This window comes from Neodiprion fabricii, chromosome 2, assembly GCF_021155785.1.
Source record: "Neodiprion fabricii isolate iyNeoFabr1 chromosome 2, iyNeoFabr1.1, whole genome shotgun sequence".
Lineage (NCBI taxonomy): Eukaryota > Metazoa > Arthropoda > Insecta > Hymenoptera > Diprionidae > Neodiprion > Neodiprion fabricii.
Window position 1 is genome coordinate 40,741,109 of NC_060240.1, and position 13,571 is coordinate 40,754,679.

At 45.8% G+C, this 13,571-nt stretch overlaps 1 protein-coding gene across 2 annotated transcripts in view; it reads left to right on the forward strand.

The window, feature by feature from the left end:
* LOC124175337 (cubilin-like) overlaps nt 1-12,812 on the forward strand; it is an 83,500-nt gene extending 70,688 nt beyond the window's left edge. For both annotated transcript variants that reach the window (XM_046555463.1, XM_046555462.1), the window contains one exon: nt 8,982-12,812. In XM_046555463.1, the coding sequence (XP_046411419.1) occupies nt 8,982-11,330 (2,349 nt within the window). In that variant the 3' untranslated portion in view covers nt 11,331-12,812. The remainder of the gene's footprint in view (nt 1-8,981) is intronic.
* Nucleotides 12,813-13,571: the final 759 nt, after the last annotated feature.

Sequence of the window (13,571 nt, forward strand, 5' to 3'; positions counted from 1 at the left end):
GAAAATCGTCATGACAACGAGAGCCACATTTCCATTCCATGCTTGGCAAACTTCAACGACAAGCGAGTCTGAGGACGTGCAAACAACGGCGAAGTATCTTTGTACACATCCCCCTCGATCCTGCAGCAGTGATAAGTCAACGATCATTCAGTGCTTCCAGAGAGGGTCTCGACAACGCTCGTTGGAGTCGGTTGAAAAGGATAAGAGGAGAAGGGCCGAATAGTGAGTGTCGAAGAATTGGCGACGTTTGAAACAGGGTTGCGTGATAATATGTTCCGATACACCTTCTTCCGCAGCGATATTGAAAGTGCTTGAACGCCGCTAAACGAGGCATGGAATATACAAGCTGATGTGTGGATACTTTTACGATATAAGTTGTTGGCGTATCTTGTCTCGTTGATGATCGTGTCTCTCGGCCCTAAAGGTAGTTTTATGAGAAAACGTTATATCCGTATATACATTTGTGGTATAATAATAGTTTACGCCGCAAAACACTGTGCGAAAATTTATATATCCAAGGGTCGCCTATCTGCCGTTGTATAGTCGTAATATTTTCACTTTTATCTTTATGCTCATTTCATCGTTGTCGTTCTCTTCTTCGGTCGGCAACGACCGGGGAATTGAAGAAAGAAAGAATGAAAGAAAGAAAGAAAGAATGAAAAAGATAAAAAAACGCAAAGCAGTGAAAATATCGAACAATCACGCGCGCACGCGCTCGAACACGCTGAAAAAAGACAACGCGATAAACAGAATTGGGGTGCATGGCAGTTCAAGGGTCGCGAACCTACCGCCCCTCCAATATCGATAAGGGAAATCGTTGTTTGCGTTGTAACAAATGACAGATCTTTCAAATTAAGAACGGGCCGTAGCGGCAGCGGCGGCAAGGGGGAGGAGGAGAAAAGGCTGATGGGAACAAAAGGCCGCAGCGAACTCCGTTCAATTTCCGTCCCGCGGAATAATCAAGGGAATACGGCAGGATGATCAATATAGAATCAAGCGGCTCGCTCGGCGCTGAGTTTCAAATCGAGCAATCCGATTGATACAAGATTTTTCGGAGAGGGGGCCTCGAGGGGTGGGGAATTCGATACTTGTAAAATATAAAGATTGACAAAAAGAGAAAAAGAAAAAGGAACCTACCAAACGAAACCACCGCATTTTCGATCTACGAACATTAAAAACGCCAAAGGCGGCGTGTTTTGAGGTTATATGCATATATATAATATGTATGGGCTCAGTAGGTCATAATACAGATACATGTACAATCGCCACATCATCCTCCCACTTTCGAGGTGCAAAAGTATACAGATATCTTCCTAAAGCAATTTCAAACCAATCGTCGAATCGCGATCCTGTCAAATCGTTCGGAATAAGAGGATAAAATACACACACACACACACATAGATACGTCCACGCGAGTTTCGCATTCTCGTGAAATTTGTTTTTCACACCTCGTTTTCGTTCCGAGCTTATTTCCATATTCTCCGCGAGAAAAAAGAGCCGAAATTCCGTCAGTGAAAGTTTTCATAGTCTCATAGGTTTCAAATTGGAACACTCTGAAGTTGGCCAATCGCACAGCGGAGAGAGACGAAAAATAACGGTCACGCTCACCGCCGACCAATCAGCGGCGGCGTAAGCGAACGCAGCCTCGATCCCATTGGTCAACTTTGAACGACTGCCGTTTGAAATCTGTATAAGCTAAACTGCTGAAGCTGGAATATTCCGTATCCGTGAAAACCGGTATTCCAGTGTGAATGGAGACGTGCATACGTCAGCAGTGACGGGACACGCAGGATATACAAGGGAATCGTCGGAAAATCTACACACTGCCCCTCGTGAAAGTCGATGATGCTTGCTATCGTGTATCTCGAAAAGTATTCGTGTTGGGGTGAGACGAAAGGAAGAAGAAGAAAAAGGAGAAGAAGAAGAGGCAACGGAAAGTGATGTAAAAATGAGGTTGGCTCGACTGCAGGGAGAATCGAAGACGGGGGTGGGAGGGAGAAGGGAGAAGTAGAGACTCTGGCCGCCTCTGAACGAGCTACATGGAAAATCAATGAACTTCGAAGTGTGAGGCATGAGTATTTATAGCCCCTACTCTGTACCTTATTCGCATCTGTAGCTGTTGGTGTATATTCGAGAGTATTCACCGACGCCCTGTATGCCTGTATGCCACACACGTTATACAATTTCTATTCTTCTGGCTTCGATTCAGAAAGATATCGGGGACACGTTCGTCCTTCTCTCTTTCTCTCTCTCCTCCTCATTTCATCTCTTGTCCTTCTCTCTCCGGCCCGAGACAAAGGGATGTTCGAAACTCGTTATCGGTTTATCCTTTATCCCCTCAAATCGAACGCGTTGTATAAAATATTCTCTCAGAAAACATTTGTGTACCAAAGTGTTTTCTGGCTCGACGTGACGAGCTTTTGGCTTTTCAATACAGCATCTTTATTTTTATTTTCTTGTTCACGACGTGCGCGGGGAGGAAAGCCTACATATGTTCGTTGGAAACAAAAAAAAAATCATACAAATTAGGTGTATCTAATTTTCAAATTTCACCAAAACTGTAAAACTAAATAATCAAAAAAAAAGAGTTCAATCTCTCTGACGAATCGTATCTGCAATTTTTCTGAACTTCTAAATTCAGAACTTGCATTTACAGGGATTCAATCTTCTTAAATTAGTAACGACGAAGAATTTTCAATTGTTCTTGAAACGTATCCAGCACGTATCAAATTTCCGGGATGACTGCTCGAGTCAGGAATTTTCTTTCGGTTCAGAAGCGTGGAGTCCAAGGAATAAAATATCATCGTATTAGGTCGATGTATTGCGGGAATTTGGTCGAAGTAAATTACGCCAGCGAAGCGTATTCGGCTTCGTTATACCAGACACATAGAGATATACCCAGTTTCCCGGCTTACGCGGGATCTCAAGAGAATTGGCTTCGCCGTACCGCGCGCCGTCTCTTACCTCCTTCAACGTATATAACTATACACGCGTGGTATACATTTCCACCCGCATCACCTAAGCTCTATTCAAAATCGCTCCCAAAGCCATGACACCGTATCTATTCGACGTTTCCGGCATATCGGAAGGCGCCATTTGGTGGCGAATATTCACCACTCTGAACCAGTCGAATAATAATTAATCCAACTACACAATTCGAGCTTTGTCGTGGACGAGAAAAATTTTTCATCCGGCATCAACTCAACGCAACAGAACGGGGGCCTTACAATTTTTGCGCGACATTTTCTGTACCTTGGAACTTGTGTTCCTAACCTGAAACGATCAACTGATTATAAACTCCTACGCCATTTTGCTCGTCTCACATCCCCGCGTATTCTCCCGCGAACAAAGAACGAAAAAAATGTGAAAGTGCAAGAATCGCTTGTGTATGTATCATATAAGGTATAACGTATATCCATATCCTGATTGTTATGCACAGTTGGCTAACTTTCAATACGTGCGACTCGGTTTTCGCCGTTGCTAAGGAAATTCGAGGCCAGCTTAATGCTTCGCGGAGCTTTTAGCGGCGGGCAAAGCACTTCGCGAGATCAAGCCATCTGCAGCGCAGCCAGCGGCATGGCAGAGAACTCGCAGCCGTTCAGGTTCACACGTCAAGTTTTCTAATCCGCTGATCGGACCGAGTTTCCAAACGCCTTCCAGTAAAGTATCTTACGTATATATATATATATATACCTTTGCACGATGCATAAACTCTATCAGGAAAGTTCATCGCCTCGATATCGCCGGAATCGATTTCGCCTGAATGAATCTTTCAGTACCGTTTATTGTATTGTTCTTCAATTGCGAACGTTTTCAAGATCTGAGAAAAGCTCGATCCTGGCTACTGCAGTCTCTATTTGCCTTTAAAAAAAATCCGAGTTTCAGGTGGCGCTGTACGCGAGTGATGCGAGTCGTTTCCCCCTCTGGATGAATAAATTCTTTATGGCTGAAATATTAAAAGGGTAAAGTGGAAAGCGAGGAGTCGTTAACACCGTTAAACGTCGTTAAGCTGTAGCCGCCGCTTCTCCGTTGCCCCGAAGCATTTTCTCCGAGAGAAATATCTCCTCCAATGTTAATGAGCAGCCTTGAGACCGGATTCCCACGGCCCGGCTCTGCAGAGATGTACCTACTCTGCGGAGATCTTTTCGAAACTCGACTCCCGCAAGTTCGAGGATTCTGTCGGCTTGCCTATCGACCTCTCATCCCTTCGTTGCGCAAGAAGTCAAACAGCAACTTTGATGTTTATCCGACCGTAACGGGACTCGATAACGACTAAAAGGGTGTCTAGTTTGTAAATTATTATAACCCGCTACTTCGGACGAAGGTTTAAACCCTTTTCCAGATACTTTTTACCCGTCAAAACATCCGTAAACTATCATTTTTCAAGATTTCTCTTATCTTGGTAAAACTTTAGCTGTTGATTAATCATATCGGTCGGATTTTCCAAAATGTGTACAAAAATGGTAGAGAACAAAAAAAAAAAAAAAAAACAAATCCATAGAGCAAAGGCTTGAATATTCATAATATAAAAAACTTGAACAGATTCAAAATTGCAGAGGAATCATTTTTAACTGCTTGGAAATATATTTTGGGTAGGTAATTTTACGAGCAGACCAGACGTTGAACCGTGGAGAAGGGACCGCGACAACTTGAAAACGCAATGGTATACTGTAAAAGCCTTGCCAGCTGGAGGATCCCTTGTAATATACGAGACACCTGTGCGCCGAGGAAAAAGGGTGTAGCAGTCTACGGTCCCGGGAATGAAGATAATAATTTCATTTATATACTCGGGTTGCAGGGTAGTGCCGAGCTTTTGCCTCTCTGGTTGGAAGTGAAAAAAGAAGGTAGAAAAGCTGCAGCTAGACGAGATTTGTAATTGTCTTTCTCCCCGATATTATAATTCTCCCCTCTATCCGGTACAATTATTGTCTTAATGTGAAATTTCGCAGTCCGAAATCGCGAAATTCTGCAGACCATTTTCGCAATTATTCCGCTGAAACAGAGAGAAGGAATTAACAGGCATCATGTTTCGGTTTATCAAAGTTTACATAAGTGTGCTTGAATTCTTGAAGCCGAGTATTCAATGCGATATATTTCGGAGGGAACACAGACGGAATCAATAGTCATCGTATAGGTATACCAACCGTGGGTATTCACCCTCCGGCTACCGTTTTATAATTTTTCAGCGTCCCAGGCTCGTTCATCCGGCTCCTCCGGGTCTGCCGTATATCTGGACGGAAGCTGCCCTCATCCTCGCGCGAAATTTCAAGATATTATTTCATCTTCGTTCTCTTATTTTCGGGGAAAAATTAAATCGATAGCCGGAGTGTATTTGGAATAATTTATACGAGACGATTCTCGTTACGGAGAGGCAAATGAGTTTTTCTTTCGTACTTGTTACAGCACTGTAACGTATTTGCAAACACGATTAAACATTAAAACCGCGTTTGCTGGAAAACTGAAATGTTTATTTCCTAACCAAAGCCGTTTTAAATTGGCGCTGGGTACTTTGCATCGGTTCGTTGCATGAGGTAAAAAAAAAAAAAAAAAAAACACAACCTAGAGTTTATTTCAAATATTTTCGATTTCCGTCGAGCATACCACGACCAATAGACGGCGAAAATAAAGCAGAGTTCGCCTCCTCTGAAGGAATACTTTCTAGAGTTTGCTCCACAGCTCAACGAGCTTTCTCTTCATGATAGCAGCGGACTCCACATTGGGTTTCAGAGACTCTCGCTCGAAAAAACGGTGTCTTCAATCATGCGAAACGTTTGTATGAAATATTCGAGTTCAGGGAAAAGAAAGAAGGAAAGAAAGTTAAAAAAAAAAAAAAATAACTCACTCGGCTGAGTAATCCTACGATGTGACGATACATCAACGGACTCCACGATGAAAAGTTTCCGCTCCTACTCCGCAAACTTTCCACCCTCGGCAGCCAAAGAAGCTGCCGATTTCTTGCATCCTGGCACACTGTCCTGTTCCTTCCAAAGTAGGAGCCTAAGACTCAAGTAACGAGCGAAACGCGGGTCGGGTCAGCTCTGATTGCTGTAGCTGATGGCGTGCAAGGGGGCCGGGAAATATTGAATTTGCAGTGGGAAGCCGCAGCGCTTAATTAGCGTGGAACCGCGCAACCAACGCGTCGGATCCATTCAACTAGCTTGGCAATTACCCGCGCAGAAATTAGCTCAGGGCGTTCAGGTGTTTCGCTCTCTCCTCTCCCTCTCTCTCTCTCGCTCTCTCTCTTTCGTCCGCACCCTCGCCAAGCCGTCTCGAGTCGGGGAGATAGGGTGTACATTATGTATACACAGGGGGTGAGCGACTGCCGTCGCGATACAACGCGGATAGATACAAGGAAGATTGCGTACGGCTGCCGGAGCTCATTACGCTTCCATTGCCAGGTGACGCCCGAGATAAATCGGTGCTCCTCGAATTTGGGCCCTTGGAACTTTGGAAGGATCAGTGGACCGTGCTCTAGCTCGATTCGAACCAACTGCACAGGACGAAATGCAGATTTGTTTAGCTGAAAGGCGAGCGGTTGTCGATGATCGATGATGGGCTGAGAGCAAGCTTACAAAAAGCTCGTATTCCATGCCAGCTTTCACAATGTTTCGCAGGTACACTCTGCGTGAGACCGTCGGACAACTTTCAAGGGACATCGATTTTTATCACGGTAAAAAGGGAGTGCAAAGCTTTCCGACTTACACCGGGTATTATGTATTTATTTGCAAAGATGGGCAAAGTTTTGTGCTCAGAACCCGTAAGCGAAGCGAGACGGATTTTACTTTGATGTGCAGTAGGTTCGCTGAAATATATACAAATTCATTTTGTTTCATTTTTACAAACCGAGGCGCGGGAGTTTCGCTAATTTATACTTTTTCTCTGCAAGTAGCAAGGGCGAGTTACGTTTTTTTTTTTTTTTTTCACAATAACGTTGAATAAATTTAATATAAGCCGTTTCTGCAACTAATCACCGTATTAAGAGCTCTTGGAAAAGCCTCTCGTATATCGGTGATGCCAGAAACTGGTGGGAAATTAAATAGAAACATTACACGCGTACGGTAATATTTAACCGGTTCCACTGCACGCCCTAACGATAAATAAATTTAATATTCTGCCACCTACAGGGTTAATTAAGTCGAGGAATGCCTCGCACGGCATACCCAACTCATACCCATGCACACCTATAAGCTAGCTGTTAACGCGCCATTGCAAATTACAATTGAAGCTTACTCTAATTAAATTCCCATACTGATTAGTCGGTATTATTTTACCACTGAATTTACGCACACAGGGATGAAATTTCGCCAAAGTCCGGCATTGCGCGTAGAGACGGAAAACAATGATGCGGTGTTTGTTTTTACTTTTGAACTTTTGTTTTACTGTCGCGCACATTTTACATCCAAATAAAAAGAGTAAATGTTTGCACTTCGTGCAGTACGTTAATTTAATTAGTCCGGTGTCGTTACTTCTTGGTTTGATGCAGTTGAATCCATTCCGAGTTAATGTTGACGATCGTATATAATCTATGATTCCGAAAGCTTTCCTCGTGACGTACGATATTAATAGCAGCTAAATGTCTCGGTAAATGTGGATTTATGGCTTGCATAAAACAGTGTGCAACATGCCGCACATTCGGGGTAAACTGAGTGCATTATTGCATGGCAATATAGCCTGATTTTATCCCGGTGAACCTGCGAAGCGTACTTCACAATTTTTCCGAATGGAAAGGGCTGATGGTAATTCTGACCGCAGTAAAATTTCAGACAGTGAATACGGTTGTAATTTCTTAATTTCATTCCATGTACAAGAATTTCACACCGGGCAATCGAAGGTGCAACTTTTAGCGGCGAAGACGGCAAGTCATAAAGTCTTTCCCATCTTTCCGCTTAAAACTTTTTCATTTTCATCTTCTTCTTCTTCTTCTTCTACTTTAACGTTTCTATTTTATTTTCATTCTTATGCCAAAAGTTCGAATGTTTTATACCGGCATTATACAACTGAATAAAGAAGCCGCGAGATCGGCTACACGAGAGCATGAGGTGTATAATATAGGTATACACCCACCCCTATACGTATAGCGTAGTGAAAAGTAACGCGGTTGCGAATTCATCCACACTTGTCATCCGGCAGTAGTAAGTGGATACAAAGTTTTGACGTGGCCACCCGGGGTTAAACCAAAAGTTTTCCAGTTCATTCGAGGAGGCCGAGTCTTTTCTACCATATACTACCCGAACCTTGGAACTTTAACCAGACAAACTTTTTCGTTCATTCTCTGCAGAACTGGGAACACTTTTCTGTTAAACTATATTTTATTCTCCCCCTCCTATCGTGAGCTGCTCACACGCACATGCTTCAGAGAACAAATACGGGTTGTTCTAATTCTCTCCATCCTTTTTTTCTTGGCCCTAAACCGTGTTAGCTGAACTCACCGACAAGTATTTCACCAGAGCTAACCTGCGTTAAGCTAACACTCCTAAGACCTGCGCACATACCAAAGTTTCAGGACTCTACATGCCAAGTGCTTGTTTTCTCCCTTAAAACGATGGACAGAATTTTGAACGCGAAACTGAGGGATTAATTACGCGTGGTGCGATCTCAAGTTCACATCTCGGTTGGAAGTCCTTTGAACCAAGTTAGTTGGTATCGTATCAAATCGTACGTATGTCCAAATACTGTACGTATTGAAAAATCGTTTATAAGATTGTATTTCGAACTAATTGTGTAAATGGGTTTTCGTAACTTCGAATCAATCACCGCAATGCAAACCGCTTGTTAAGAGACACGAACCACTCAAAGAGTTGGAAGTAATCATGGGAAGAGTATCGGCGAGTTTCTATCTGTAAAGTAGGATGTAAATTGATAACTCCAAGCGTTGAGTTCCTAGAAGTTGAGGCCATGTCATAAAGTCTCGAAACCTGCACGAGTATAAGTTTTGATAATAAGACACGACTAAAGGACATGTGTGTAATTCTGTTCCGTAGATCATCGATGGAAACGCGAAGACGGAGGTTAGCAACAGAAAGGACCCGGGAGTTTTCTGCGGAGAGTCGGAGCAGCCGCAGACTTTCATATCGGAGACGAGTTTCGTGCGGGTTCTCTTCCACGCGGAAAATTTCACGGATCAAACCTACTTCAGCTTCGATTCACGGGCTGAACAGCAGACCGAGGTCTATCTCAGGTACGGTCAGCACCCCGAGCTCTACCCGAACCGACGCGGCGAGGTGGTGCCCGGAAGCTACTGCGAGCGGGTCTTCAAGGACTGCAGATTGCAGACATGCTACGTCCAGAGTCCGGCATACCCGGGGGTTTATCCCCGCGCCCTGCACTGCAAGTACCGCCTGAACACCAGGCTCCCCTTCATAAAGCTCTACATCGAGAACGAGGAGTTCAACATAGACGGGCAGCGGTGCGAGAACATAATGACCTGTCCCATGCGCCCGATAAGCTCAGGCTCCCAGCACTGTCCCTACGACTACATCCGCGTCTTCGACGGCATGAACGAGACCAGTCCGGTGATCGGTACCTTCTGCGGAATGGGGAAGTTCCCCTACAGCATCATTGGCACGAGCGAGGACCTCTACGTCGAGTTCGTCTCCTCGCCGGCTGGACCGTTGCTGAACACGGGCTTCCACTTCAACGTCGGGAACTGGCCCGGCCACGTCGAGACCGCCGGGGTGAAGAACGGCAGCTGCGACTGGTTGCTCAGCAGCGAGACCCTCGGTGCTGGTGAGGGGATATTTCTGTCGGTGGCTCACTGGTACCCGCCTCACACGAGCTGCACCTACTTGCTGAAGGGCCGTCCGGGGGAAATCGCAAGGCTTTACTTTCCAAGCTTCAGGGTGAACCGGATCGAGTCACCGATCCAGCTGTACGACGGGGACTGCGGCGAGAGCCTTACCCTCTACGACGCCGACTGGCCGGACGACGCGAGGATCATAAAGACATTCTGCGACACGTTCAGCAGGCCGATGGAAAAGCACGACTTCGTGTCGACTTCGAACGCTCTGTTCGTCAGGTTCGAGAGCAAGACCGGAAGCTACTCTGGTAGTTCGTTGTACTACTGGGCTCACTACGACTTCTTCAACGCCACAAAGTTCGGCGAGGCTGTGCCGAACACCGAGTGTGACGAGACCTTCGCAGCGTGGAAAGCCCAGAGTGGCTACCTCCGATCTCCGCTCAACACCCTCGTCTACAAACGTCCCGGCGATCCGCCGAACGACCTGACCTGCACCTACAGCTTTGTCACCGACAAGCGGCTCTTCGCTCGCGTCATACTGACCGTCGAGGCCGTCACCTTCAAGGATCATCCTTACGCCCAGTGCGGAATGTGCTGGGACAGCCGGGCCGATCGGATCATCGTTAAAGAGCCGCTACCAGGGTCCGGAAAAGGGAGCTGCGTTTGCCGGCTGGGAAACGGCTCGCCGCCCCTGAGGATCGTCTCTCGGGGTGAAAAGCTCGATCTGAAACTCTTGGTGGACGGGGCCCATGCCGCGGCCAGCTACTTCAAGCACTCGTCTCCGCTATTCGAGGCCAAGTACGAGTTTGCGCATAGTCCGCTATGCGGACCGGCCCTTTTTCCCGCGACCACCGACGGCGAGATTGAATTTCCCCATTACGAGGCCCTCGGCTACGTGACTCCTCCACGCTCGATCAAGTGCATATGGGAGCTACGCGTAAATCCGGAACGAGACCTGTGGCTTCACTTCGACAAGATAAAGTTCGCCTCGCGTTCGTGCGAGGACGGCAAGCTGGATATATTCCTGCCCGGAATGACCGAGCCGTACCTCGGTATCTGCGGGGAGAACGTCAGCGTCGTCAGGGAGATGCCGATCCTCTCGGCCGCGCAACTAGGCCCCGTCGGGCCCATTTCCGAGAGCCACGAGGACGAACCTCCCGCCGTCATAATCCAGTTCACCGGGTCGATGGCGCCCGCCCGAGCGGCCTTCAAGATCGCATGGACGGAGCTTTTCCACCTGCCTCGCGACGAATCCGGAGCTATAAAAACCCTGAAGCTCGAGGACTGTGGCTTTCGGTGCCCCGGTGATGCGGTATGCATCTCGACCCGCCTTCTCTGCAACGGCGTCGTCAACTGCCCGACGCCGACCGGCACCGCCTTCAACGCCAGCTTCCCCGAGGCCAATGACGAGTCCCCGCAAACTTGCGGAGGGCCCGTTGCCGCCGACGGAAGCGGCGTCGTTGGGCCCGCCGGTTGGGCCGGGGCCGGACTCGGTGCCGGACTCGCCGCGCTTCTCGGACTCGCGTGCTTCGTTGCTGTTTGTCGACTCTGTCGACGCCGCGGAAGGTCTAGGGATATTCACGTACCTTACTGATCATCGGGATACCCTCATCCTTGTACAACGCGAACGTAACGCCTTTGTCACGCGATACCCTGGATGCGTGCCTATATGCCTGCCGTGATGCCGTCGCGTCATCGACACCCTGACGCTTGGCTCTTCATCGGTACACTTTGCAGCATGGCAATTGCGCTATAAACCGGATTTCGTATCGTACGAGTTGATTTTTATTATTCCACAAAAGCATACCGATCTGTTGGGGTGTGTTCATTGGGATTGTCACTTTGCAATGTGTCATCTGGTGGGGTAAAATCAAACCGATGCAACCAGGCTGACAGCTGACCGTTGACCGTAGTTTTTCGCGTGTGGATAGTAGAACAGGTATATTATTGATTAGGTTTAATTAAATTGTGTGACATGAGTAATTTAAAAGCTCAAGAATTACGATTAGCCTCCATTAAAATCAAAAACTCAGGTTATGTGGTGATGAAATGGCGCCGATAACCGGGTTCCGAAGTCATGAGGACATTTTCCAATTCTGGGGTGAAATTTGTCAACCCTAGTTTCTCCGAGTGAATTGATCCAATTGCAGATTCAATTAAATCGAGCAGTTGAAGCACTAGTCGAATTTAAACTGGTGAGAGTGATGAAATCGGAGTAAGGAAAGTTTTTCCGAAGCAATTGAATCGTGAGATTGAAGACCTTATAATCCTATTCAGCTTGATCTTCTCTTCTATGAAACTTAAATATTTGGCTCGGTAAAATTCGAATCCGGCCTTGTTCATTTTTCAGCGAGCTTTGACAGCAGCGCAAGCGAGTTTTTAGCTCGGCTGGACGTGCTTTGTTATCTTTCGTGTACCTATTACAAGGCAGCAGATATCGACGACATTCGTCGATGACACATTTTGTAGTTCACAGTAATAATCGATCGTTGAGCGCACACAGTGTTGATACCCGTAGGTATATGTATACCTATAGTACATGTATACCGGTATAACTGGGATGGTATGAATTATGGATGAATCCGTGCGCGAATACCGACTAAAATATGAGGACGCAGGGAAATTTTTTATTCATTTTTCTTCGGTGTTCGTTTTGTTTCGTGCTTGGTTATTTGTGCATTTTTTTTTTTTTTTACTTTTTTTTATTTTTTCACGTTCCTGCCGAGCAGCAACGAGAGAGGGTGAAAGAGATGGCTTGGTTCGTTCAAATTGTAAATGAAAACACATTTGTGAGTATGTGACATCTGGGACGGTCGTAAAACTTGCTCGTGTCATATGCGACTTTCGCATCGACGTACGTACGTACACGTATTACGTAGGTATACCTATACGCATACAGCCATTTATGAAATACTGTATTTTACCGATGCATTTGAGATAGGTATGCGTTCGCGTACGTGAGAATATAAAATTTCGTTGATGGGGGAGAGTTTGTGAATTGTATCGGTATAGAATCAGTATACAATAAAGGAAACACGTGATGATTCTGAGTGAGTGTCTGTGTGTGTGTATGTGTGTGAAAACTCACTGTCATTATACGTATATGATCGTTCTGCAATCATGTTGAACGATTTACCTGTATACCCAAACCAATGTAAACGAAGAAGGGCTGAAGCGAAGAAAAATGGAAAGGTCGTAGGAAGATTCGACGAATGAATGGACGTAAGAGGGTGTGAAAAATGTCCGTGGTATTCGCTTTATGAATTTTCTACGGCGTTTAACGATCCCTAATGGACCGTGAGGCTAAGCTCCTCGATATTGTAGCAGCATGCCTACCTGTACCCTGGCCCATATAGAAGAGGGGAGTAAATCGAGGACTGCTAATGTCAAATTTATGCCCCGAAAGGCGGGCAATAATGATTCGGGAATCGAGCAGCAATCAGTCGTCCTCGTCAGGTGAATTTATTCCCACCCTCTCTGTATCCACGACATTAAGCGCTACGGCGGGTTTGCACGGGGTGTGGGAGACGCGATCAGACAAGCTTTTAGGAGAATTGTCAATGGCTGACAATGAGGAGAGGAGCAGCACCGGCTTAGCGCCACGGTATTTCTATTCCTTCATCTTCACTGTCTTTTTTCCTGTTCTTTCGAAGCGACGGGTTTACAACAGCTGCAGAAATTTGTGCGAAATCCTAAAAAAATTTCACGCTTGTAAATAGCCAGTGTTTTTAGTAGAATGTAGGACAATCATAGCCGTACACAGGATATTATATGTATAAATAAATTAATTAATATGCAAATATAATATAAATAATATATATATAAATATATAATA